We start from the raw sequence: 27,873 nt of genomic DNA on the forward strand, positions 1-27,873 counted from the left end.
GAGGATTCTCCTTACAGACATGTACAACATAAGAGTTAATGTTCTGATGATGTCAGTGCTATGCATATAGGAACTTAAGGTATCTTGGCACAATGGTGGCAATGTACGCCATCGAACGACACCAATTCATTGTTACATTACCACATACAGTACATTTCCAAACTGTTGATAGGTACAAGGCTCTGTTACTTACTGGCACTATTATAAGGCTATATTTAATGTTCTGTTATACTGCTGAGGTAGAGCGTTACAAATAACGAAACACAATTGACGGAGGTCCTTGTTACCATCCAATCCTAACATGGTGCCACCACGGAGGAGGTAACAGCTTAATCAACAAATCTCGTATAGCTCTGCAGCAAAGGAAACAGGACTGTCCGCTAGTTTTATGTGTATGTGTATATATAATTATATATATATATATATATATATATATATATATATATATATATATATATATATATATATATATATGTGTGTGTGTATCTATCTCTCTCTCTCTACATATATATATATATATATATATATATATGTGTGTGTGTGTGTATCTATAATGTGTGTCTGTGTGTGTAATGTGTATGTGTATGTGTGTGTGTGTATTTATTTACACACACCTCTATGTTTAACGGACAAATATATAGAAAAGAAAGTGTTTAACATAAAACAAATGCATATTTCCACAGTACAAGCTCTCTAAGCCTATACAACAGCCAACTCAGTGCAAAAATCCTAAAATAACGCTGGGCAATATGTTAGAAGATTCTATTATTGGATGCAGGAAGCACTAGGAGATACAGTAAAGCAGCCAACACAAACACAGAGTAAGATGAACGTGATAAAGAAACCTTCTACACCAGGGATGGGGAACCTTTGGCCCTCCAGAAGTTGCAAAACTACAATTCCCATCATGCCAAAGCTTCGGCTGTCCAGGCATGATGGGAATTGTAGTTTTGCAACAGCTGGAGGGCTAAAGGTTCTCCATCCCTGTTCTACACAAACAAGCCCCCATCAGTGATTTTTCCGTCTCTCAAGAATGACTTCCCTGAAACTCAAATGGCAACATCTCTTAAAGGGGACCTGTCACCCGGGCTGCCAGGTCGAAGCCCGCTAGACCCCCTGGTGAAGTCATTCTCTATGGGCGTTGGACTCCTCTCTGGTGAGCGCGCGCACGGCTTCCGACGGGGATTTCTCGGCAGCGGGAGGAACGGGACTTCGAGGAAGGGTAAGTATAAGGGGCTCCACCGGGGGGTTGGGCAGCTGGGGTGACAGGTCCCCTTTAAGAGGACAGCGTCCTTGCAGAACATCTGGACTTCTCAGTGTAGCTCTGTAGGACTGTGTGGCTGCTTTATATGTTTCTGACATTATCGACCAATAAGATGGATAAAATGGGCACATGATACCTGTTCTCTATAAAATTGTCCATACGTTCTGCCCACCACCCCCTTTAAGGCACATCTTTGGGGCACGCAGTCAACATAATTCTAAAAACTCAGTCTTTTTTTTTCTTCCTAAACAACAGCATATGTACCGTATTTTAAAAAAAACCAAAACATTTGTTGCAACCTATCATACACCAAATATACACCAATTAAGCTGCCAAAATGTAACACTAAAAAAAAAAAAAAAAAAAAAAAAAAAAAGGTATTAAACTATGTCATTTATCCCTAATAAGTCCACAAAAAGTCCTCATAAAATATATCCCCAAAGAGTTAAAAAATAAAGCTATTTCCAAAAAAGTAAAATTAAAAAATAAAAACAACTCAACAGTAGTGTGTACTACCTCTTAAAAACCAAGACTGGTAAAATATATAAAATTACAGCATTAAGTTAGGTCACAGAGGCAAACATCTGGCCGGTATAAGGCACTTCCTCTCCAGAATGCAGCATCTTAACGTAAGTAGTAAAAAGAGGGATGATGGATTATGTGCTGGTTAAAACAAGAGGCTGGATTGGTGGTCCCGGAAGCAGGGAGACATTTCAACGGTAGGGGAAGAAACAGGAGGTAAGATGGAGGTGGTGGCTCTTTACACAGACGTGGTCAATCTGTCAATGGAGTTAGTGACCTCGTTTTTGTTAGAGTCCAGGCCTTTAGCAGCATTCAGAGTTGTACGCAGGTTCTCCACAGTCTTTTTCATAGTCTTCAGCTCACCGGGGTGAGGAGTGGCTCGTCTCAGAAGAGTTGCCTTAAAGGAAGGACATAGATGAAAAGGTATCAGTGGCATCCAGGAAAGCATCGCCTGCTTGTTAAGCTGCAGAGGATTGCTCACAAAGGTGTAAGAAGCAAGCGGTGAACATGCCCTGAGCTATAGAAGTGTCAATCATAAACACTGCGCAAAAACAGAGGTCAGATAAGGGACTTTTTTGGTAATCTAATGAGAAACTGGTATGGGGGCTGCCGCAGGGGCTTCCTTAAACCAACAACAATACAGGAATAGTAACTATTCCGATAAAATATTTACAGCGCAGGTTTTTAATCCTCATGAAACTACTAGGTGAACCAGAACTGTGAAGACATTTTTTAAAGGGGTTTTCCAGTGCAACAAAAACATGGCCACTTTCTTTCAGAGACAACTCAGGTGCGGTTTGCAATTAAGCTCTATTCACTTCAATGGAACAGAGCAGCAAAACCAACACCCAAGCTGGAGACAAGAGTGGGGCTGTCTCTGGAAGAAAGTGGCCATGTTTTTGTAGCGCTGAATAACCCCTTTAACCTGGTGCGCCATCTACGCTGGTAGGATGTAGGAAAGAGGCATCACACAGTATTGTATGTGAAGCTACAGTAAATGCTCATACAATTGTTGACATATAAGCTGCAGGCATGTATTAATTCAATACTTGTAGAATCTTTAAAAAAACAAAAATAAATAGTACCGTTTCATCCTCCTCATCTTCTTTCTCGTCGTCTAAGAATCGTATTGCACTTATTCTGTTCATCGCTCGCTCGTTCCAGGTGTCATCAGACATATCGTTCACTAGACTCTCAAAGGCCCCGCATCTTGGCAAATTGTCTGTGGCAGAACAAATGCAAAAGAAAGAGCAAGTCATTAAAACACCCTCACACTACTAGGTAAACCAATGATATAATATTAAAGTGAATTAGGCTGGATTCACATTACATTTTTGCAATTTGTATTTTTCATCCTTTTTTTTTTTTTTTTGGCAAAAAAACCCAATGTATGTGTGTGTGTCCGTATGTCTGTGCATCAGTTTTGATCCATTTTTCCATTGAATTCCATTATAAAACAGATCAAAACAGATTTTTTTTTTTAACGGACACAAAAATGAGGTTGACTACGTTTTTGTGTACGTTAAAAAAACCTGATCCGTTCTGATCCGTTTTTTTTTTTAATTGAATTCCATTATAAAAAAAGGGATCAAAATGGATGCACACACATGCATCCGTTTTTTTGCAAAAAACGGAGTGCAAAAACGTAGTGTGAACCCAACCTTATCATGTGATAAATATTTTTGCAAATAACGTAGTTAATATGGCTATTTTATTCAGTCTCTGGGATACGCCATCAATATTAGATCGGGGTCCAACTCCTAAAACTTCAGATCAGCTGTTAAAGGGGCCTGCAATGCTTGTGTGACTGCTGCATCTCAACGCTCTTCAATGTTTACTTGGATTCTACAGTGTAAATGATTGCACAATTGCCCTGTTCCCTTGAGTAGGACAAAGTTGTAGCACCTTAGGCCGATTCGACCAATTATCAATCAGCTGATCTTATCTTTAGGTCCGGACCTAAAAGCATTGGCCACTGTCTGCGCATCGCTATGCGCAATAGCTACATGTAATAGCGATGTACGGCCGATGGCTATTGATTGAATAAACAGTTATACATTACCTTTCCACAGTGTCGGACTGGCCCACCAGAGGATCCTCCGGAGGCCCCCAGCTTTAGAACCTGCACAAACACCGACTGACTGACATGTTGTTTCTTACTGGTTCTTTATTGGTGGGCCCCAGGATAATTTCCTTTGGTGGGCCCCAGGATAATTTCCTTTGGTGGGCCCCAGATACCTCAGTCCGACACTGCCTCTCCGTGCTTCCAGTCTTCTCCCGTCCTCGGCTTGTTTCCCAGCACTGCGGCTGTAGCTTTGAAGCGGTCAGCAAATCACTGGCAGCGGTGGTCCCGGTGACTGGCTGAGCGGTCTGTAAACTCAGACAGCTTTGAAGCTACGGCTGCAGCACCAGAAGAGAGCAGAGGGCAGTAGAAGATCAGGAGCATGGAGTGTTAATGTATGACTGTTTAGTGCAAGGGCTGCACGGACATCGCTAATGATGTCTGTGCAGCTCTTGCTAAACGATCGTGTAATAGGCTCTGTAAATGAGCCCCGATCTAGCAGATTGGTGCTAGTTCACATTATTGATTGGGCTGATGATAGGATCCTTAGGGTCTTGTGATACGTGGTTGGCGGACGATGATTTTAGGTCCAGACCAGCTGATTAGCCGATGGTCATCTGATTATTGTCTATATAACAAGGAGCGATAATCTATATAACAAGGAGCGATAATCTGCGAAATCGGCAGATTATCGCCCCGTGTAGTTGGACCCTTAAGAGTGCAAAAGACGACTGAATAGGCTATGGTGCTTGCATGCCCCTTCTGGTTGGTGGGGGTGGGGGAAAGGCCATATACAGTTTTTACGCAAGAATATTCTTGATCAGGTTTGCAGCATGAAGTTGTGGACTGTAGAGGTGGTTTTTAGAATAGCTCTCACACGTGTGCTGCTGGTCTAGTATGTGCTGGTCTACAGAGGACTGCACAAACCTCTTGCTTACAAGTTGCACTTGGGTGTTTTATATGTGAATGCTGAACTAAGCAGTTTATAACTGGGATACTGAAAGGGACATTAACCTAAAACAGCTGTAGAGAAAGGGGTGATCAGCAGCCATATACATGTTTATTACCTTGGCCAGAAGGATCAGAAGGCATCTGTGGAAGTAACACACAAGTCAGGACTTTTTCTCCAGTTTCAGTATCAACATCTGTCTGGAAGGTCAAGAGAGGCTGGGACTGGTTATCTGATAACCATAAAGCCTTTAGTTTCAGTGATGTCAGTGTTAAGGGTAAATGTGTTAATCTATAGGAAAGAGGGAAAAAAACAAAAACAAATAAAACTGTTCATGTTTCTCTGAAATTACATTTACACAGTTCTTTGCCATAACCACATCTAATTCAAGGGCTTCTCCTGCAAGCCCACTGCACCCTGATCACTATATATATATAGAAAAAAAAAATATTATATATATCTCAACATGTTGAAAAACAAGCGACTGATATAGCAGCGATCTGCTGGCGTCACTTCGTGTAATAGGAGCGGCGGCAGCAGACCGCCGCTATCCTCTATGGGCTGCCCAGACTATCACCCGGGCAGCCCCCCCCCCCCCCCCCCCCCCGGCACCTCCCCACGTCCCCCCTTAGACTCACCCGCTTGCTGCTGCTGCGTGGAATAGTGGGGGCAGCGAGCAGGGATCGAGGCGCAAACGAGCACAGATAGTGCTCGCTTGCTCCTCTCCGTTGGCCCGTAGGATAGGGGCTTTAGTCTTTACTTTCATTGCTGACACACTACTTGTGATTAGGGATGAGCAAACGGGCCGAGGTTCGGGTTTGAACGAAGCCGGACCATCAGCATTTGAATCCCGCTGTCTCCATGGGGAAGGTGGAAACAGCCAGAGTCCCACCTGGAAAACTCAGGATGTCTCCACCTCCCCCACGGAAAGGGAAGACAGCGGGATTCATGTGGTGCGCTCAAAACTATTTACCCTCAAAACTCTGAGGCTAAATAAAGGATTAATTTTAGGTCTTAATATTTGGTAACCTACTTGCAGAAATCAAGCAATTTTAAGAAAAACTGTAATAGGTTTTATTAGGCAAAAAAGCCTCTTTCTGTACTCAAAAAGCTGTTTCGCAGCCAACCCCCCCCCCCCCCCCCCCCTTCTTATCTGTTCATTATCCGAAAAAGCTTTCTTCATTACAGAGAAGCTAAGTGCAGGGCTGCCTTTTCTCCTCTCTGTGCTCACTCACCCCCCTCAGCCCCTCCCCTCTCCATAGACCATAAAACATCTAGCTAAGTTATAGATTCACAAAAAACAAAAAACGTGCACATTTCCCCGAGGCAGAGTTCTTTCGTACGACAATGATAAGACTTTTCCTCTTGAGTGGTTCATGTATCTGGATCGATTGTTGGCATGTAAAATGAGGTTTCAGCTTAGCAAAATCTCTGTTTAACTGCTGTACAAATTCAAACCTTCTAAATACATCAAATCACATTACCAAATAAAAAGGTGCTTAATGCTATCCTACAACATCAAGCAAATATAGGGAACATAAAATCAATCTCAGCTTTGGGAATAAATTAATTGAAAGCACTGAAGCTTCAAAACCTGAGCCTGAGAAAACGTGAAAAGGGGGAAACCTAATTATCTGGAGTGTGTATTATATGGAACAGAATACTTAAATGGCGCCTGATATGAGAGAAGTTTGTATCAGTGGGAGCTCGGAGGCTGACACCCCCACCAATTACTAGGACGAAGGGGGAGAAGCGCTTTGCAGTGCGTGCTCTGCCGCTCTCAATGGTAAAGTATCAGGGGACAGAATTATAATAGAGTCTATGGAACTTCCAGTAATTACGTCTAACAGAAGTTCCAAAGGTCCCAGTTAGAATTCTGTGTACGGCTACTTTAGCAATGAGAGCGGAGATGAGGGGGAAGAGCGGACCTGGCCCTTCACTCTAGCAATCAGCACCCGGACGCACGCAGATACAATCCTCTGACGCGTCGCTAAGACATGTCAGAAGTTTAAATGATCGGTACACTTAAACCTCTTCCTACAAATTCATATACAAGTACATCTGGGGTTGAGGCTCCTTAGTACAGCCCTAAGTCTATGTATGTGAAGGAGTTAAATTAAACAGAGGGACAACATATTAAGTCTGGGTGACGCCTTCGAGGTCCCAGCATCCAGCCAGAAACCTCTGATTACTCGGCCTGATGGGTCAGTTTGTAGAGGCAGACCAATTGCAGTAAGGATGACAGGAGGGGGTAAAGTATTGACTCCATTGACTTCCATTATAGAAAAAAAAAAAAAAAAAAAAAAGATCAAAACGCATCCGTTTTTTTTTTTTTTTTTTTTTTTTTTTTTTTTTAACGTACACAAAAACGTAGCTGACCTTTTGTGTACATAAAAAAAAAAAAAAAAAAAAAAAAAAAAAAAAATTGCAAAAACGTAGTGTGGACCCAGCCTTAGTAAAAATAAAAAAAAATAAAAATAAAATTCCGAGTACAAAAATAAAACCTGACCACCCTGCCACACTATAAGTGGCTGATGTTTAGAATAGAAAACCTGTCAGAAAATGACAGTTTACTTAATAAATCTGTTGGCTGCAGCAGTTTTTAAAGGACACGCTCACTTTTTGCAGTTTTAGACAAAAACTAAGGCTTGGTTGAGTTTTAGGAAATTGTTTCACATACAAAGTAAATAAGGTGGAACACTAACAGCCAGGGGAAATAGTCACAAATCCATAATTTTTCTAACGGGTAAGGTTGCATCTTTGATGTGATGCTGGGGGGACTGTATAATTATGCACGCTGTAATGATGCAGCCACTCGGCTCTGGGGGGCTCCGTTACAGGCATTGCATGTCCGTGTTTCGTGTTAAACACGGAACTTGTAAATGCAACCTAAATCAGCCCCAGTGTGTCTACAAAATTGCTGCCAGCAATGAACTTTGGTGGTCAATTTTTTTTTTTTTTTAACACTAGAAAGACAGATTTTATCAATGCTTTCACCAGAAAACCAGTGTCAATAGGTTTCAGCTTCTGCACAATATTGTAATTCTTTTCTGTCACACGAAGGTTACACATTTTTGAGGAAATAAGGGACTGCTAAAAAAAAAAAAAAAAGAAAAAAAAAAAAAAATCGGCAATAATCTTACACAAAAACAATTAATTCCTCCCCTAAACTTTATTTATTTTTACCTACTAGATATTATCCACAGTTCAGGTAGAAAAATTATTATTACCTGTTTCCAGCAACATCTAAGACATGGAGTTCAGTAGCTTGTGCGATTTCTGGAGGAATTCTAGTTAATCTATTTTCACGCACACAGAAAACATTAAGACTGCAGCAACCACCAATCTGTAAAAAATAAAAAAAAATTCTTATATACCGATTCTTAGGTATTCGCAAAACTGTATGTGACTATACAATTACAATCAAAGAAACAGCACATTTAAAAAAAAAAAAACAAACAAACAAATGTGACCAGAACTTATACTACTATATAGGACTAGATGTGGCAGTTTATCTAACATATACAAAAACCCTACACAGCAGACAACACAAATGGTTAGAGACTAATGGTGTCGGCCAAATGATCTCTCCCGTCCTCCGAAAACACATGAACGTCTGACACGGCCAAATGTTCATGTGTTAGCAACTGGGATGGGTAAGTAACCGCCAATCATCATCTGTCATTGAGGACTTTATACTTAATACTGAACCCATCACCAGCGGCAGGTTCAGCCCACTTTAGTATACAGCGTATAGGAATAGAAACAAGACACCAAACGCCGCAGTACTTACAATAAGCTGTAACTTTATTATGTAGTTTATTAGTAAAGTCTGTACAGCACAAACAGCAGACTGATTCCTGCGCTCTGTCTCCGAGGCATCCATATATATAGCAGGGAGCTTCACCAAGCTACTTCCATTGTAATCAATAGGAGATTTGCAGCTGGGACTCCCTGCTGACTATGGATAAGGAGCTGGATGTAAACCGAGACAGACGAGAATTCAACTCACTGCAGAGATGATGCAGAGAAATAGCGGGTGCATAGAAAACAAAAATAGGCAGATCCTGAATTATTTAAAAGAAAAAAAAAAAAAAAAAAAAAAAGTTACTTCTGTTGGAGTTGGTGTTAAAAAATAAATAAATAAATAAAATGTATATATATAATAACAAAAAAAATAAAATAAATATATATATGCAAAAAAGGGGTCCGTGGAGCCTCAGTTACGAGTCTCAAAACACGGGAATAGCCAGATATCCCTCTCTCCAGAGAAGGAAGCCCATTGCCAAGGGGTGCCTCCTAGTGGGGAGAGCACCAAACCACCCTGATACGTAGTCCCTCAGGTCCTCACTCTGTTGCGAGCTTTAGGACCTAAATAGACTTTGACTCACAGGGGCCACCCTGGTGTTTCCCTAACTCTGTGGCAAGTATAACAACATAAGACAAGGGTTACCAAGGCCAGGCATCCATCCACAGACTGCAGTTTCAGGGTATTTGCCCCTCGTCAGTGTGGAGCAGGATTCTGGCTACTGGGGCAATGATAAATAGACCAACAAAACACAACAATCACTGAACTCAGGGAGAACAGTGAAAAATTCCAATGGAGTACTCATTTACGAGTCTCCATTGATGGTCCCATACAAAATTTAAATATGCAAAAAAGGGGGTCCCTGGTGTTACCCTATTTAGGTCCTAAAGCTCGCAACAGAGGTAGGACCTGAGGGACTACGTATCAGGGTGGTTTGGTGCTCTCCCCACTAGGAGGCACCCCTTGGCAATGGGCTTCCTTCTCTGGAGAGAGGGATATCTGGCTATTCCCGTGTTTTGAGACTCGTAACTGAGGCTCCACGGACCCCTTTTTTGCATATTTAAATTTTGTATGGGACAATCAATGGAGACTCGTAAATGAGTACTCCATTGGAATTTTTCACTGTTCTCCCTGAGTTCAGTGATTGTTGTGTTTTGTTGGTATATATATATATATATATATATATATATATATATATATATATATATATATATATATCTTTTTTATTAATAATAAAAATAAATAAAAATAAAATTAAGATACTACACTGGAAGTCTGCACAGTGCTGTTCTAACCTATAGTTACTTAACATCTTTCCTAGATTAGACAAAAAAAATGTTTTAAATTGGTTTAGGAAAGTGTTTTTTTCTATACAATAGATTTGAGAAAATACATAGTCATTATATATTTGATGGTCTAGTCTCAGGATAGGCCTGCTTAGGTCTGCTTAGCAGGGTGCCAACATCTGACATCCACACTGATCAGCTGATTGGGCACACCGCCGCACCAGCACATACACAACGGAAGAGACCAGAAGCAGTGTGGCATTTAAATGTGAAAACTGAATTACCCATTCTCCACTTTAAAATATATATATTTTGTCTAGGGGACACTTCTGTTTAGCTGCAATAAGCCATTTAAATAAACTTGTAGACATGTAAAAAAAAGTTTTGGTCAATCAGAACAATCACTAGATATAGTTGGGAGAACAGCACGGCTCCATAGACTTACAATGGAGCTCGTCTCCTGAGCGATAAGCCAGGATGTCAGTCATGCTGCAGGTGGCTTTATCCAGAGATTAGTGTAGGTCCCAACATGTTGTGCATGGAAGTATTCTGTCCCCACTACAGTGACAGTCCATGAGTGGATTTTGTTGGCACGTCTTACTTCTTGATATTTGATCAGCTTTCTTGTGGAAAGTATATCTCCCTCTTCTTCATATATACTAAGCAATGTGGGGGTCGCAGGGCCGTCCCATGGCCCCCGTTCCCTGGCTGTGCACGCCTGCGGGGTTGGTGGCCACTGACTGGCACGGTGTGGACTTAGTGTAGGGACCCATGTGTATCAGATACCGGCACGAGGTACATGGGGCAGTATGGCTTGATCAATTCATACACAAAATTCTGATGTGTTTTTTATTTAGCCTAGCGGCATTAGTATCAGCCATAGGTGTGAGGTGCAGCACTCTGTTTCTTCCATGAACCGCATACTAAGCAATGTGGTTACAACATTACATATAGCATAGCAAAGTTGCTGCCATATTATAAATCGCAAACAATGTATATATGGTACCAGCATACTGAGGACTGTAAATACATATGCTCCTGGTGACTTTTTGCATTTTATCTCTGTGTGGTTCCTTTAAAAGTTTTTAGGATATAATTTGTGTTTCGATAAATATGGAAATATTACATATTTTTGGCTTAAATATTTTTTGGATGTTTGTATGACAAAAGCTTTCAAGATGGTAGTAACTAGGGATGAGGGAATGTACAGTAATAACAAAGCGCTTTGTTATTTCTGCAATCCACTTATCAGCCGGCTGACTTTACTCACTAACGCTTCTTCCCGGGTGCTGGGAAAAACTGGATCCAGTCCTGGAAAACTAGAAGAAGTTTCCCAGGATTGGATGCAGCTTTTCCAGGCACCCGGGGAGGAGCAACACAGAGAGTCAGTGAGTTAAAAAGCAGCCGGCTGATGAGTAGAGAGATTGCAGAGATAGAGAAGCACTTTGCTTGGTTTTTACTGTAAATTCGCTCATCTCTAGTAGTAACACTTTAAAGCGAATGTGCCAGCAGGTACATGGCTTCAAGATTTTATCATCAATAGACCAGCGTTGGCACAGGGATGCTGGTGCAGCAGTACTTTTTTTGCACAGTACACAGTGCAGATCTATTCCCAGTCACCGGACCACCCCCAGTGGGATGAAACCCCCTCCTCTCTATGATGCAGCTCCATTGATTCTAATGGAGCCCCCGTCACAGAGAGGAGGGGGCTTCCTCACAATGCGGGTGGGCCAATTGGCCTCCAGTGCTTCAGGCCAGGCTGGTGACCGGCACCATGCACAGGAACTGGGCCGCAGTTATAAAAAAAAAAAAAAAAAAAAAAAAAAAAAAAAAAAGACTGCTGTGCCAGCATCCCTGTGCCGGCCTATTGATGTTAAAATCTTAAAGCCATGTACCTGCTGTTACATTCTCTTTAAAGCCTAGATATCTTAATCTAAGCAGAACCTGCCCTGTAGCAGAATTCATACATTGCATTCTTCTCTCACCTCTTTTGGCAAGGACATTAATTTGTTCCTATCAACATTCAAGTTGTTAAGCTTCTTTAACTTCCCAATACTTCTTGGCAGGACCTGTGGATAGAAACAAAACAGTTTGTATAAACGAACGCCAGATACCAGATTATGCTTAAAGCAGGAATTTATTTCTTCCTATTTACTACTGACACATCCAAAAAAACAAAAGAAAAACATTGTGCTTTGCATTTATAAGCATCACAGAGGTAGCAGAGGTGGAGGTAGGCTTTACTGACGTTCGTACATAAGAAGATGGAAAAATCATACACCGTTATCACTCACTGAAACCAGACCTCTTAGTTCAGTTCTTTAAGCGCAGATTAAAAATGAAAATTGGATGGAACGAGCAACAAGGCACATTGGCTGTGAAGATTAGTTCTGATACAAGGTACGGCCACAGTAAAGCTAGGAGACTGGTGGATGATCATGCATGGGGCATCCTGGATGTCTCTCAACATAAGTCCTCACAAAGAAACAGGAACAGGTCTGCTGAATTTATACTGGATCATTCACACAGGGGATAAAAGTGAAGTAAACAGTGCAAAAAACATGAAAAATTTACATGCACAAGCTAATGTGAGTGAACTTTAAGGGGAAACCCATCACCTTAAACATGCTGCATTTTATAGACTTAGAATAGTCTAACTATCATATCAAATCACTTCTATTTTTTATCTTTTAATTATTTTTTATTTATTTATTCTTTTTCTTTGTAAAAGTACATATATAAATATAGCTATAAATTAGCAATAGAAAACATAGAAGGCCATTGAATAGGCAGAGTTTTTTGTTTTTGATACGTACAGAATAGCATTTAGCAGCGCTTAAAAAAAAAAAAAACAACAACATATGTTTCCCACCAAAAAAGTTCTCGGAAATATTACTAATCTTGCTGTCTATTGAAAGCCACTGCATCAATCAACATGCTTTCACACTAAACATACTCAAGACAAACAATGAGTTCATAAAAAATAAAGAAAAACTTTGAGAAAGAGCACTAACTGCTCTGAACAGAAGTACACTGCAGACTAATAGAGAAGATCGAACAGGGTCGAAGTTCAGGTTCATATGGACCTGAACCATCTGCATTTGAACCCGCTGCCTTTCCGTTCCGTGGGGAAGGTAGAGACAGCCCGAGTACTGCCTGGAAAAGGGGATACAGCCTAGATAATAGACTGTATTCCTGTTTCCAGGCGGTACTCGGGCTGTCTCCACCTCCCCCTTGGAACGGGAAGAAAGCGGGAGTCAAATGCCGATGGTTCAGGTCCGTATGAACCTGAACTTCGGCCCTGTTCGATCATCTCTGCAGACTATAGATATTCTAATAATTAATGATTACTACTGAGAAGTGGTAGGCAGATTTGGAAAAGAGTTCCAATAACAAAACAAAAAAAACAATGTTCCCACAGCGGGATTGTAGTGCAAAATGACAGCGGTCCATTGATAATGATGGCTACAAATGATAATCACGATCATCATTGGCACCTGTCATTATCAATATATCAAGGTCATTTCGCGCTAAAAATACCTTTGTGGGAACATAGCCCTAGTGTCCACTCACAGGTACAGGATGTGCAGAAGATTTGAAGCTGCAGATTTAAAGGTGAACTAGATAAATCTAACCTGCTGATAGCCCCCTATAGCGCCTGGGACACTGAGGAGGAAGGTATGGCTCTTACCTTCCTCCTCAGCCCCAGTCCCACACTTAAGGCTCTATTACACAAAATGATTAACGGCCAATAATCATCTTGTGTAAGGGTCCATTTACACAGAAAGATTATCTGACAGATCTGACAAATTATCTCCAAAGATTTGAAGCCAAAGCCAGAAACAGACTATAAACAGAGATCAGGTCATAAAAGGAAAGCCTAAAATTTCCTTTTTTCAAATCTATTCCTGGCTTTGGCTTCAAATCTTTGGCAGATAATCTGTCAGATAATCTTTCTGTGTAAATGGACCCTAAAAGAAGGCAACAATCAGCCGACATGAACGATGTCAGCTGATCGTTGCAGTCGTTTCTTTTTCAACATGTTGAAAGACAAAAGAATAATAAAGCAGCGATCTGCTGCCGTCGCACCGTGGAATAAGAGCGGCGGCAGCAGACTGCTGCTATCTGCTAGGGGCTGCCTGGACGATCTAGCGACCACCCGGGCAGCGCCCCCTGTACTCACCCGCTCGCTGCCACTGCATGTAATAGTGGCGGCAGCGAGCGGGGAGCAAACGAGCGCTGACACTCTGCTCTCTGGAGTACCCTTAGAAGCACTAATGCATCATCTGGCCTGCTTCCTCCATTCACTATAATTAGGAGAGGCGGGCTGGATGACGCGGCAGTGCGCCCAACAGTGCTCCCGGTCGAAAATTACACTGACTAACAGTGGGGGATCATTGCAGAGGAGGAAGGTAACACACATACCTTCTTCCACAGCATCCCAGGTGCTATAAGGGGCTATCAGCAGGTTAGATTCATCTAACCTGCTGATAATTCTCCTGTTATGTTGTGTTCAGTCATTTAGTTTTTAATATCTGCAGCATCAAACCTGCTGCAGATTCTGTACATGTGAATGGACCATAAGAAATAATAAGTAAATCAAAGATGGGGAGGAATGGTTTCATAATTTCAAGACTGTATCAATTTGAATATTTTCTTCAGGAATGGCCTTCATCCTTTGTTCAGGTAAGTGCATTGTTCCCACATTATAAAGGTTTAGCGAAGCCTGCTCCATTCTGTGAGGCTGCAGGTTTCTATTGGACACCAGTAGGCAATAGAGCTAGCAGTTACTGTACAAAATCATACAGGGAAGTCCTCTGGGGGACTAAATAAAAATAATAAAGATATATGTTTTTCTTTTGAAAATTTTAAGTGCTCACTAAGTGCACCCTGCTTATTTTCCAAAAAAAAAAACAAACAAAAAAAAAACACCTCTAAAGTCATGGGGAAGTACCCTCCTTCCTTCCAGACCACCTTGATTGAAACCTTGATTGCAAGAAGAAACCACTGGGAGGATTTTGTATTCTAAACGATTTGACAAAAAATTCTGAAATAAAATAAAAGGCCCATGCAAGAAAAAATAAGGGTCTTCAAAGTCCCGTAGCAAACTTAAAGAGAATGTACCACCAGTACATTGCTTTTCTGATTTTTAAATGGTCTATTGGCACTGGCTGGGAGGTGAAGCACTGGAGATGGGCTGGCCCACCCCCCGTGGGAGGAAACCTCTGCCCCTCTATGATGCAGCTACATTGGTTCTAATGAAGACGCTTCATAGAGGGGCGGGGGGTTCCTCCCACTGAGGGCAGGCCAGCTTGAAAAAGCTGAAAAACGATGTACCGGTGGTACATTCGCTTTGCAAGGAATCTGTCAGGTCACCACCAGGTACATAGCTACAAATACAGGCAGACATTGTGGTACTTCAGCTTCTAGGGAAAAATTTAATTTTATAATTTTGCAAATGGCAATCATAAAGGACAGAGAGATCATTTGCTTTATCTCCCTGTCACCTATCTGCCAGTGTCTCTGCAGTTTGATATATATTATACAGAGAAATGATAGATATATATATATTATATTATATTATATATATATATAGTAGACATGTCACTGGAGAAGTGTTCGAGGGGGTGTACATCTCACCTAGGTTGCTACACACGAGGAGATGGTAAGTCCAGGAGGGATCTGTGCTCAGCAGTGTTATGCTGCTGAGCTATTATTTATTATTCCCGGGCCTGGACTTACATGGAATGGCAGGTAGGTTTTGGTAGTGGGACTTGCCATTCCCTCCCCTCGATCCAGTTCAGGTGTTGGGATCAGGTGAGCTCTGACCCTTATCAGCCTGAGAACGTAAGAGCTCCACAGAGATGCAGGTGATGGCTCTCAGCCAGTGTGTTTGGTGGGAGCTGTGAATACAGACGCTGCTGGAGCTTATATACACCCTGCGGTATCCAGGTGAAAGACGCACTGTTTGTCTAGTGTCAGATAGGTGAAGAAACCTGTTAGTAAGCGCCCAGACGGGCAAGACCTTTTTGTTTTTGTTCTTAAAAGCGCGGTGTTGCTGTATTATTGTTTGATGGACTGTTTATGCTGCAAATAAACGCCAAGCTGTTTTTATAAGTCCAAGTCTGCTGTGAACTGTGTCCAAACACACCATGCCCTGGGAAGATCCCAACAATTGGTGGAGGATGCGGGCAAAACGGTTGCTAGGGGCAACGGTGTGCATCAACTTGGCTACAGCTGCTTATGTCCTGGGTGAAGACTGCTGCTTCACTCCAAAAACAGTCAAGCAACATGGAGGAGATGATGAAGCAGTTCATGCAAGCTCAGATAGCTGCTAACCTGCGCCATGAACAGGCATTGGCCGCACATCAGCAGGCTAAACGGCAGCAACAACAGGCTCTGACAGCCGCTAACCTGCGCCATGAACAGGCGATGGCTCAACAACAGAAACTTATTGAGCACCTGATAGCAAAGCAAGAGGCGCCTCCAGATGCTAATCCACAGCCGGTGGCAGCAGCCGCTCCAGAGACTTTTTCTGTGAGAAGAGCTGTGCAGCGAGCGCTGCAAAAGATGACTGCTGATGACGATGTTGAGGCCTATTTAACGGTCTTTGAGCGTGTGGCTGAGCGAGAAAAGTTACCCTCCACTGAGTGGGCAGAGGTCATTGCTCCCTATTTAACAGGCGAACCTCAAAAGGCCTACTATGACCTCAGTGAGCAAGAGGTCAAGGACTATCCTCGGCTAAGAGCAGAGATACTCGCCTGACTAGGAGTTACTGCTGCTGTCCGTGCCTGGAGGGTCCACAACTGGAGCTACAGTCGGGACAAGTCAGCGAGGTCCCAGATGTACGACCTGATCCATTTGGCAAGAAAGTGGTTGGAGCCAGACACCTCTACTCCTGCCCAGATCCTAGAGAGGGTCGTGATGGATCGCTATCTCCGAGCACTTCCTGCTGATCTGCAACGCTTGGTGGGACAAGGTGACCCTAGGAGTGCCAACGAACTTGTCAACCTTGTGGAGAGGTTCCAGGCGACTGAGGACTACCTCCGTGATGTTCCTGCAGCACCTTCACCTCCCCGGAGTGCCAGATCTGTGCCGTCAGCTGGTAAGAGACTTCCATCTATTGGGGGAGTGTGGAGGGGTGCCGATAGAGGGAAGAGCGCTCAGGGGCAAAAGACTGGTGATGGTCTTAGGTGGCTAAGTGGCCCTAAAAAGGACTCCCTGCCAAGGAGACCAGGCCCTATCCAGTGCTGGAGGTGCCATGAGACGGGACATATCTCTGCCCATTGCCCCCTTACCAGTGAGCCCATGGAGTGTGACGCTAGCCGGCGTCAGTCGCTATTTGCGGAACCATCATGTGTTGCAGTCCCTGGACTAGAGACTGAACCACAAGTCTGCAACATTACAGTCAATGACTTCCCTGTTAAGGCGTTGCTGGACTCAGGAAGCCTTGTCACCTTGGTGCATGCCAGTCTGGTGGCTGGGGACTTTGTGTCAGAAAAACATATGAGTGTGGTGTGCATACATGGCGATACAAAGGTTTACCCTATACTACTGGCTAATGTCGGGACTGAACTAGGCGCTGTACAATATGAAGTGGGTGTGGTTAAAAACCTTATGCATAATGTGATATTGGGGCGAGATTTTCCATTGTTCTGGGCTCTACGGGGGAAAAGAAAATCCCCTGAAAGGAGTGAGGATACCCCTAAGTCTATTGCATTACCCACGGTAAATGATAAAAATGTACAGGATGAAAATGATGCTTTTCCTTTGCAGGTCCTGGCTGGTGAGGAAGAGGCTCCTCCCACTGGGCAGAATGTTCCAGACTTAGAGGTGTCTAGGGATAATTTTGGTACTGCACAGTTGCAGGACCCCACTCTCAAAAATGCGAGAGCAGGTCACTGTTATGAATGGGGTACCTCAGGAACCAGATGCTGAAAAAAGATTTCCACATTTTCCTGTGACTATAGAAGAGATTGTTAGAGTCACTAAGATTAATGACGAGGTTGTGAAACAGCTTCTGGTTCCTAAGCCGTACCAGCGTCAGGTATTGGACATGGCCCATAATCATGTTCTTGGGGGCCACTTGGGGACGGATAAAACGCAGGAGAGAGTCCTCCAGAGGTTTTATTGGCCTGCGATTTATGATGACATTAAAAAGTACTGCGCGTCCTGCTCCACATGTCAGCTTAGCGCCCCAGTGTCACATTTCCGCAGTCCTTTGGTTTCGCTTCCCATCATAGAGGTACCTTTTGACCGCATTGCAATGGACTTGGTGGGGTCCATTGTAAAGTCGGCAAGGGGACACCAGTACATTTTGGTGGTCTTAGACTATGCGACCCGATATCCTGAGGCTGTACCTCTAAGAAACACTGCATCTAAAACAATTGCACGTGAGTTGTTTTATATGTTTTCAAGGGTGGGGATCCCCAAAGAAATCTTGACTGACCAAGGTACCCCATTTATGGCAAAGGTGATGAAGGATCTATGCAAACTGTTCAAAATCTCACACCTACGTACCTCTGTATATCATCCCCAGACAGACGGGTTAGTGGAGAGGTTTAATAAAACCCTGAAACATATGTTAAAGAAAGTGGTGAAAAAAGATGATTGGGATCACTTACTACCTTACCTGCTGTTTGCTATTAGGGAAGTGCCCCAAGCCTCCACAGGGTTCTCTCCCTTCGAGTTGGTCTATGGTCGTCACCCGAGGGGTTTGCAGGATATAGCGAAAGAGACATGGGAAAGTGAGTCCACCCCATATAAGAGTGTTATTGAGCATGTAGCACAGATGCAGGACCGTATAGCCACTGTAATGCCCCTAGTAAGGGAACACCTCCAGAGGGCGCAAGAGGGCCAAAGTAGAATTTACAATCGTTCTGCAAGAATCAGGACATTCAGCCCAGGTGACCGGGTACTCATACTAGTACCCACTGTAGAAAGTAAATTCTTAGCGAAGTGGCAAGGTCCCTATGAAATTGTACAGAAGATCAGTGAGGTCAACTACAAGGTGCACCAACCAGGTAGAAGGAAGCCTTTTCAAGTTTATCACATAAACTTGATCAAACCCTGGAAAGACAGGGAATCCTTGGTGGCGACAAACACTGTTAATAATTTGTCACAACCAACCCCTCCGGTCAAGATTGGTGATACTCTATCAGTGTCACAGAAGCAGGAGGTTAAGGAATTTTTGCAGAAAAACAAGACAAGTTCTGACCTTCCAGGGCGTACACATCTCATTCACCATCACATTGAAACTGAGCCTAGAAGCAGAGTAAACCTTAAGCCCTATAGAATACCAGAAGCACGGAGGGAGGCGGTATCATCCGAGGTAAAACGTATGCTTGAGCTAGGAGTCATTGAGGTGTCATAGAGCAAGTGGTCCAGCCCGATTGTGCTAATCCCAAAGCCCAATGGAACTTGGAGGTTCTGTAATGATTTCAGAAAGTTAAATGAGATCTCCAAGTTCGATGCTTACCCCATGCCCAGGGTAGATGAGTTGATTGAAAGGATGGGTAATGCCAGGTACATAACCACCCTCGATCTCACAAAGGGCTACTGGCAGATCCCCCTCACTCCTGAGGCTAAAGAGAAGACTGCATTCTCCACCCTTGATGGGCTCTTCCAATACGTAGTGATGCCATTCGGGTTACATGGAGCCCCTGCCACTTTTCAGAGGTTGATGGACTTCTGCGACCACATCGTGATTACTCCGCTGCCTACCTCGATGATGTGGTCATTTTTAGCCCTGATTGGGAAAGTCACCTTTGTAAGGTCCAGGCGTTGTTAGATGCCATAAGTGATGCGGGGTTAACCATCAATGCAGAGAAGTGTGCACTAGCCTTAGAGGAGGCCAAATACCTGGGCTACATTATTTGGAGGGGGTTAGTGAAACCACAACTAAATAAAATTGAGGCAATACAGAATTGGCCTAAACCCCTCAAAAAGAAACAGGTCAAAGCTTTCCTGGGTATTACGGTCTATTACCGTAGGTTTGTACCGAACTTTGCCTCAGTTGCAGCCCCGCTAACTGACCTGACAAAGGGTGCGAAGTCCGCAATGGTGACATGGACTCCAGAGGCCGAGAAGGCTTTTCAAAGCCTTAAGTCTGCCTTGTGCCAACAACCGGTGCTAGTTACCCCTGACTTTAGGCAAGAATTTCTGGTCCAGGCAGATGCCTCCAACACAGGGTTAGGTGCCGTTCTCTCACAGGTCGTGAATGGCGAGGAGCACCCGGTGATGTACTTGAGCAGAAAGCTATCCCCGGCCGAGAAAAATGACGCCATTGTTGAGCGAGAATGTCTGGCAGTGAAGTGGGCCCTAGAGTCCCTGAGGTATTACTTGCTAGGCAGGAAGTTCAAGTTAGTGACAGACCATGCCCCCCTAACATGGATGAAGACGCTGCTGGAGCTTATATACACCCTGCGGTATCCAGGTGGGTGAAAGACGCACTGTTTGTCTAGTGTCAGATAGGTGAAGAAACCTGTTAGTAAGCGCCCAGACGGGCAAGACCTTTTTGTTTGTTTTCTTCCTAAAAGCACAGTGTTGCTGTATTATTGTTTGATGGACTGTTTATGCTGCAAATAAACGGCAAGCTGTTTTTATAAGTCCAAGTCTGCTGCTGAACTGTGTCCAAACACACCATCCCCCGGGAAGATCCCTACAATCAATCTATCTATCTATCTATCTCTCTATATATATAATTTGCTGCAAGTTACACTGCTGTCTTTGAATACGAGTGTATGTGTGTATCTATCTCTATACACATACACCAATATTCCTATGCCTTCTCCTTATAGAAAAATACTGGGGTTAGGTTTCCTTTAACAAACCTTTTTGCTTTAAAATAGTATTTTCCTATAAACACATTAAATGCAACCTTCACGCTCCTCTATAGAGAGAATGAAAAGAAAGCCATTACAAATCCCCCCATTGATCTCCACAGCACTTCTCTCTAAAACAACTAACAAATCTGAGCAGCCAAAAACACATTTTCAATTAATGCTTAACAGAAAACATGAGAATCAGCCACACGTGACTGCCGCGGTCACAATATATTCTCATTTCCAAGATATGAGAACATTTACAACAACCCATTACAACTCTCTGCCCTTAGAAAACATTTGTAGGCTAAAGAAAGAACATATTTCTGTCAGGATAAATTACTCTCAAGTCCCAAGCAAATGTGCACTGAGGACAGCTGTAAGAGTCTGCCCAGCGAGGCAGCATGGTGGAACAAATGTATGTGACAGTACACGTCTAGTAAGTACTGCATGCAAATGATAATGTGTGCAACAAAGCAGAGACAAATAACACAGCTTTCTGTACCAAAGACTTCAGCTTACCTTATGTGAGCACAACTACTGTTCACTGCTCACATAAGAGGGGTACTACTATGCCAGGCAGGATGGAGGGGAGATGTTTGTTGCTCACTTTCCAGCTCAAATTGAAAGGTGAGCTGAGCAAAACAGGTGGATTTTCACGACAGAGCCCCCGCCGTGGAATCCCGCCTGCCTCAGTGTCACACTGTCTCTATGGGATGGCTCGCACGCCTCCACTTCCGTCACTCTCCGCTCAAAGAATTGACATGTTCACACCCAAAAAATAGGCAAGAAACTGAAGGAAAAAAGTTTCCTCTTCTTCAGCTCTGGTGGAATAGGGGCGGAATTTGAGCGGAAATTCAAAGCCCCAATGACTTTCGATTTCTCTTGCAGAACATTCATTGCATAAATTCCGCCGTGTGAACAGAGCAAAAATCCCATTGAACACAATGGAACATTGCTCTGTACATATTTGGCAAATGGAACTTCAAACGGATAATACCCATAAATTTGGATTCCATTTGAAATTCGTCACCTATTCTTCAGTGTGAACACTACCCTTACCTAATGGCTTCCAACTTTCCCCCCTGTAGTCAAGCGACACCTGACTTCATGTAATAGTCATAACTGCACCCCTTTCTGCAAGTTGCCATAGAAGAGTCTCTCACTTTTTTGGCCCAGTGGTCACAGAAATGCCCCCTTTCTATATACACAGCAGCCCTGCTTCTTCTCACAGAAGTCACGATTGCCCCCTTTCCTCTGTATACTCACCTTCGGTACATTCCTACCAGGTGTCCTACCAGTAATTGATAGTCCCCCTTTAACCCTTAGAGTACCGGGCCAATTTAAATTTTTGAGTTTTCAGTTTTTTCCTCCTTGTGCTTAAAGCAATTTTCCACCTAGAGACCCACATAAGCCCTTATTTTTTGCATCACTAATTGTAATTTGCAATGACAGGTTGAATTTTTTTCTGGTTTCGCAGTGTACTTTATGAAAAAATTCAATGTGTGGTGAAATTGAAAAAAGAAAGCATTTATTTTATTTGGAGGGTATTTTTTTATGCCGTTCGCCCTGGGGTAACACTGACTTGTTATGTATGTTTCTCAAGTTGTTACGATTACAACGATATGTAACATGTATAACTTTTCTTATTTGTGATGGCTTGTAAAAAATTCAATCCATTGTTTACAAAAATATGTTCCTTAAAATCGCTCCATTCCCAGGCTTCTAGCGCTTTTATCCTTTGGTCTATGGGGCTGTGTCAGGTGTCATTTTTTGCGCCATGATCTGTACTTTCTATCGGTACCTTGATTGTGCATATGCGACTTTTTGATCGCTTTTTATTACAATTTTTCTGAATTTGATGCGACCAAAAATGCGCAATTTTGCACTTTGGGATTTTTTCTGCACTTACGCCATTTACCGTGCAAGATCAGGAATGTGATTAATTATTAGTTTGGGTGATTACGCACGCAGCGATGCAAAACATGTTTATTTATTTATTTTTATTTATTTATAACATGGGAAAAAGGGGGTGATTCCAACTTTTATTAGGAGAGGGTTTTTTTTTTTTTTACACTTATACTAAAAGCCCCCCTGGGGTTAGGGTTATTCCCCCTGGGGTAAGGGTTATTCCCCCTGGGGATTAGGGTTATTCCCCCTGGGGATTAGGGTTATTCCCCCTGGGGATTAGGGTTATTCCCCCTGGGGATTAGGGTTATTCCCCCTGGGGATTAGGGTTATTCCCCCTGGGGATTAGGGTTATTCCCCCTGGGGATTAGGGTTATTCCCCCTGGGGATTAGGGTTATTCCCCCTGGGGTACTTCTAGTATAAGTACACTGATCTCTCATTGAGATCTATGCTGTATAGTTATACAGCATAGATCAATGAGATAGGCACTCTATTGCTTCCGGCTGCTGCAGAGCCGTCCCGAGCCGGACGTGTGGATCACTCCTCCGTGACAACGTGCTAGACACCAGGGAAGGGCTGCATAAGGTAATCAGATGCAGCTGTCAACTTTGACAGCTGCATCTGATTGCTTAATTAGCAGGTGCGGCGATCGGACCGTGCCCGCTAATAGTCGCAGTCCCGGGCTACATGCAGCACCCAGGACTGCGGTGGTTCAGAGCGGGGCCGCGCGGCGCTGGCCCCGGACGTACCTGTATGCCCAGGGTAGTCTAGGGTTAAAATGTGTCAGTGTTTTTTTGTTTTTGTTTTTTTGCATAAATCAATACGTCATTATCTGCATTCAAAAAGACTTTCCCCAAAGTTTTCTGCCGTCCGCACGAGGAATAAACAGGTTCATTCTTCAAGCGGATGGCAGAATCTGCCTGTGCACAGAATAGAGTCTACGGCACAGGCGGAGATGTGCCGGGGGGCGAGATGTGAAATCCGCGGTGGGTGATCTGCTGGGTTCCGTAGTGTGCACATACCCTAAGGCCGGGACCAAGAGTAGGGTGGCACCGCAGATTCTCATGTTGCCAAAGGCTACAGATTTTTCGGAGAAACTACTGTATGTGGCATATTCTCAGGTTTTTTTGTGAGTCAGGCAAAAGAACAAATAGAACATTTATGGACTTCTATTTACTAGATACACTTTCTTTCAATTCAGGTGAAAAATGTTCTTTCACAGCTAGAACTATTTTGATGGACGCAGGTTTCTTCATGAATGCACTCATGCTAGACTTATTTTATTTTAATCCTTTTTATGGATTTTCGTACATTCCAAGCGAAACAGTGCCTAGACACAGGATGTATAGAAAAGTACGATAGGGAACAAAACAGATGTGCACAAAAAGAACAAGGAGCAATCTCCCTTATCACCACATGCTTAAAAATATTTCTATCAATACAGAGAATTGGGTGTTCAGTAAGTGTTCCAAAGAATATCAGGCTGTATACTTACAGCTATTATGTAGTGAACTTAAAAAAGAAAACGTAAAAAAAATTAAATGACTGCCATGTTGAAAAGAAAGTCAATTGTTTCTTTCTGTAATGTAGTTTACAGTCAATACATATAAAAGAGGAGTTTTCTTCCATGGAGATGAAAAATAAAGAAGCCAGTATTCAACTTTCGAGAATTCGAATCGAATAGGCACCGATATTAGACTATTCGAACGAATATAGTCTATGGGGAAAAAAATTCTCGGCACTTGGAAATCCAAATTCGACCACTTGGAGGTCACCAAGTCCACCATGAAACCTCCCTAAACGATACCAACACCTCCGGAATGACACTGACATCAGGGGGAGCATGCCTGGGTGCACCCAAAACCCCAAAATCGCAGTATAATGCCACTCTCTGCAGTTGCGAAGGAAAAATATTTGCGATCGCTTTACGAATGTTTACGGCAATGTTCACACATTTCCTTCGTATTTCGTGCGCAGCGTTACATACACGATTTCAATGTGCGTCCTTAGAGCGTCACGTTATTCGCGCATATCACGCATTACGAACGCTAGGCCGCAGCAGAGCAGAGATTAGGCAACTGGCATAATAGGTATCACTTGCCTTTTACTGGGCTGCTGGAATATGTATAATGTGCCCTTAGTGGGCTAAACCAGGGACACTATAAGTCACTTGTACACAAAAGCTACTGGAATGAATACACCTGCTGATGCGGCTGCTGCTGTTATATCATCTATGTCTTAGCACTGAGAAGGGCTTTGGATTCAGAGATGACCTTTTTCGCTGGATCTTAGCCCTGAAATGGACTTTTGGGTTCTGTAGTAAGCCTGCCTAACCAAAACGCTGCTAAAACCTATCTCTCCCTGCTCCAGGATCTTTCCCTGGCTAGGTTGAAAGCGCATCTGCGGTCGAGAGGCGGTAGTCAATTATTAAATATTCGAGGTCATGTGGCTCAGCCATCCAATGAGGGTATACACAGTTTTCTCGCTGCGTGCGTACTCCCAGGGTCCCTCACCGCCACCTCCCTGCATGGTGATTGGATTTTAAAAAGCGCCAAGTGCGATGGTAGGGCTTTTGAATGTTTCCCGCGTATTCGTCACACTACTCGATTGAATTTGAATGTTTTGAATACCACAATATTCGATCGAATACCATCTCGATTGAATCGTATTCGCTCATCTCTAATAAACATGTCTGATGGGGGGGGGAAACTCGATTTAAATAATAAGTAATTTTTTGGATGACATTCCTTTTAAGATGAGGGTGGAGTGGTCACAGACAGCTTTTTAAGGTGGTTTCTCATTCAGTGTTTTTCCCCCCTGCAGCATGAATAAGAAAATCGTAGTTCTCCCTTCTACTAGATCTACTTCTTGCTTTTGTAGTGGCGCACTGCACAGCCTCCCGAGAGCTTTCCTACTCGAAGGATAATGTAATAAGCCTTGAGGACTTCTTACATTGCTAATCAAATGCATTAAAGTGAAGTAAAGGCAAAGTCCCTCCAAATTGAAAAAAGTCAGACAGGTAAAGGGGTGCGGGAAAATAATGATCTAAAACTTACCTATACTCGTTCCCCGTATCACAGCTCCCGGGTCCTGTTGACAGCGGGTGGTGTCCTGCTGCTCTACTAGCTGCAACCTTATGTACTTGGCTGAGCGATTGCCCATTTAGCCAGTGACCCCCGTCACTGACTGGCTAAGCAGTCAATCGCTCAGCCGAGCCTTGACGTTGCAGCTGGAAGAACCGGGTACCCGGTTTCCAGCTAAAGATGACATCCGGCAGCCGTTAACAGGACCTGTGTGCAGGGCAACGGAGACATGGGGGGGGAGGGGTAAGTTTATTTCTTTTTTTTTCTAACCCAATTCAAAAAAACAACAGCGGCACCAACATTCCAGCGCCAGTCTATTTGTGTAAAAATAGATTTATTTATTTTTTTGTACATTTATTATGGGGGCTTACATCTTGCCTGAGCGATTTCAACAGCACTTAGAGCCATGTTTTACAGCATACTCCATGAACCATAGGACACAATAAACAGGTCTCATTCAGATGAATGCTAAAGTCTTCTGTGAGTGGCGAGTGACCTTTACCGCTTATCTATAGACTCACTGTACTCCTCCTGCCTGTTAGAAGGGCACTGCTAGCAAAATGATCTGTACAGGCATAACATATTGTAAAGCCTAGAGATCAAAATAAAAGGTGCAACATTTCAGCATTGTTTTATAATAAAAATAGTAAAATTAAAAATTTGATTTAAAAAAAAGTTTAACATAAAAACAACATGAGAGCAATATCACGTTTCATTCATTCCAATCCTCCACCTATTCTTGTAATGAGATTGTTATGACAATGGAATACAGTCACTATATATACAGTGCGTGTGAATTATCTTTAAAGAGGTTTTCTGACACTCACTGTGATTCCACATCAGCGATCCTGTGATCTGGATATGCACCTGCCCCCTCCATTCCATTTCTCAGGCCTACTTCTGAGATGTGGAATCACAGGAAGTGAGCAGCACGGAGCAGAAGATTGCTAAAGGAATACTCCACATTTCCATTTAAAAAAAAAGATTAAAAAAAAGGATTAAAACGGATCCTTTGAAAAAAATTTAAACAAAATATTAACGAACACAAAGACATGGTTGACCAGTACTGAAACTCATACAATGAAATGAAGGCAAAAATGCTGGAACTCTGTGGTTTTGTCTGTTTATCTCCTGGTCATATGCTAACATGCATTGTTGCAAATTGGTGACTGATTCAACATTACTGTCACATAGCTGCTTTGCATGCATATTTGGTGACAATAAACTCAAGTTTCACTGTATGCATGATGTTTTGGGAGTTTATCTGAGGTCAGGTATTCCAGTATAATATAATAAGAAGTGTAATATTGGAGACAAAAAGTTACAATCTGGTACATACCCCCATACCTATTTATCTGGTCGTCATTCCAGTTTATTATACTTTATTGATATCTATCTTTTGTGGTCTTTAATCGCCTGAAGAACCCGTTAACTGTCCAGGTGAACATAAACAAGCCAGCCAACTGGTTCTTGGCCTTGATTGGGTCACTTCCTGCCCCCTTGAGGACGGACAGTGCATTTTTGTGCCATTGGTAGAGACCGTTTGTTTTTCAAGTATATTAATAATAAAAGTTAAAGCACCCGTACCAGCTGTACATTCTCGTTAAGTCTTTTACATGGATAAAACAGCGCTGAAGTGGGGAAGCCGGTGCCGTGGTCCTTTTTTTGAATTGCAGCCTGTTTCCGGCATATAACACTGTTCTATTCCGGGCACTGACTGGGGGTAAAGGACTGGAGGCAGGCCGGCCCCGCCCTCATTGGGAGGAAACCCCGCCCCTCTATGACGTGGCTCCATTGACTTTAAAAAAGGACTGCGGCACCAGCTTCCAGGTGCCGGCGGCGCTCTATCCTTGCAAAGGTCTTAAAGCGAATGTACTGCCGTTACATTGGCTTTAAATTTTATACGTGGTTTTTTGAGACCTAATTTGAAACCAGCCTTACCTCTGGGGGGGTCTTGCACAAAGCTTTCAGAAGGGTTAATTGTTTGTTCGTGTCACCATTTTAATATATGGTTATTAGAGATGAGCGAACCTGGAGCATGCTCGAGTCCATCCGATCCCGAACTTTCAGCATTTGATTAGCGGGGGCTGCTGAACTTGGATAAAGCCCTAAGGCTATGTGGAAAACATGGATATAGTCATTGGCTGTATACATGTTTTCCAGACAA

The 27,873-nt window shown here is 43.0% G+C and overlaps 1 protein-coding gene across 1 annotated transcript in view; it reads right to left on the reverse strand.

Moving 5' to 3' along the window:
- Positions 1–578: 578 nt before the first annotated feature.
- The window catches only part of LRRC1 (leucine rich repeat containing 1), a 127,359-nt gene continuing 100,064 nt past the window's right edge, over positions 579–27,873 (reverse strand). Inside the window, exons 10-14 of the mRNA XM_069974505.1 lie at positions 11,877–11,960; positions 8,028–8,143; positions 4,916–5,088; positions 2,872–3,008; positions 579–2,183 (exon numbers count right to left, since the gene is read on the reverse strand). Coding sequence (XP_069830606.1) covers positions 2,025–2,183; positions 2,872–3,008; positions 4,916–5,088; positions 8,028–8,143; positions 11,877–11,960 — 669 coding nt within the window. The 3' untranslated portion in view covers positions 579–2,024. The remainder of the gene's footprint in view (positions 2,184–2,871; positions 3,009–4,915; positions 5,089–8,027; positions 8,144–11,876; positions 11,961–27,873) is intronic.

This window comes from Dendropsophus ebraccatus, chromosome 6 (assembly GCF_027789765.1).
Source record: "Dendropsophus ebraccatus isolate aDenEbr1 chromosome 6, aDenEbr1.pat, whole genome shotgun sequence".
NCBI classification, from domain to species: domain Eukaryota; kingdom Metazoa; phylum Chordata; class Amphibia; order Anura; family Hylidae; genus Dendropsophus; species Dendropsophus ebraccatus.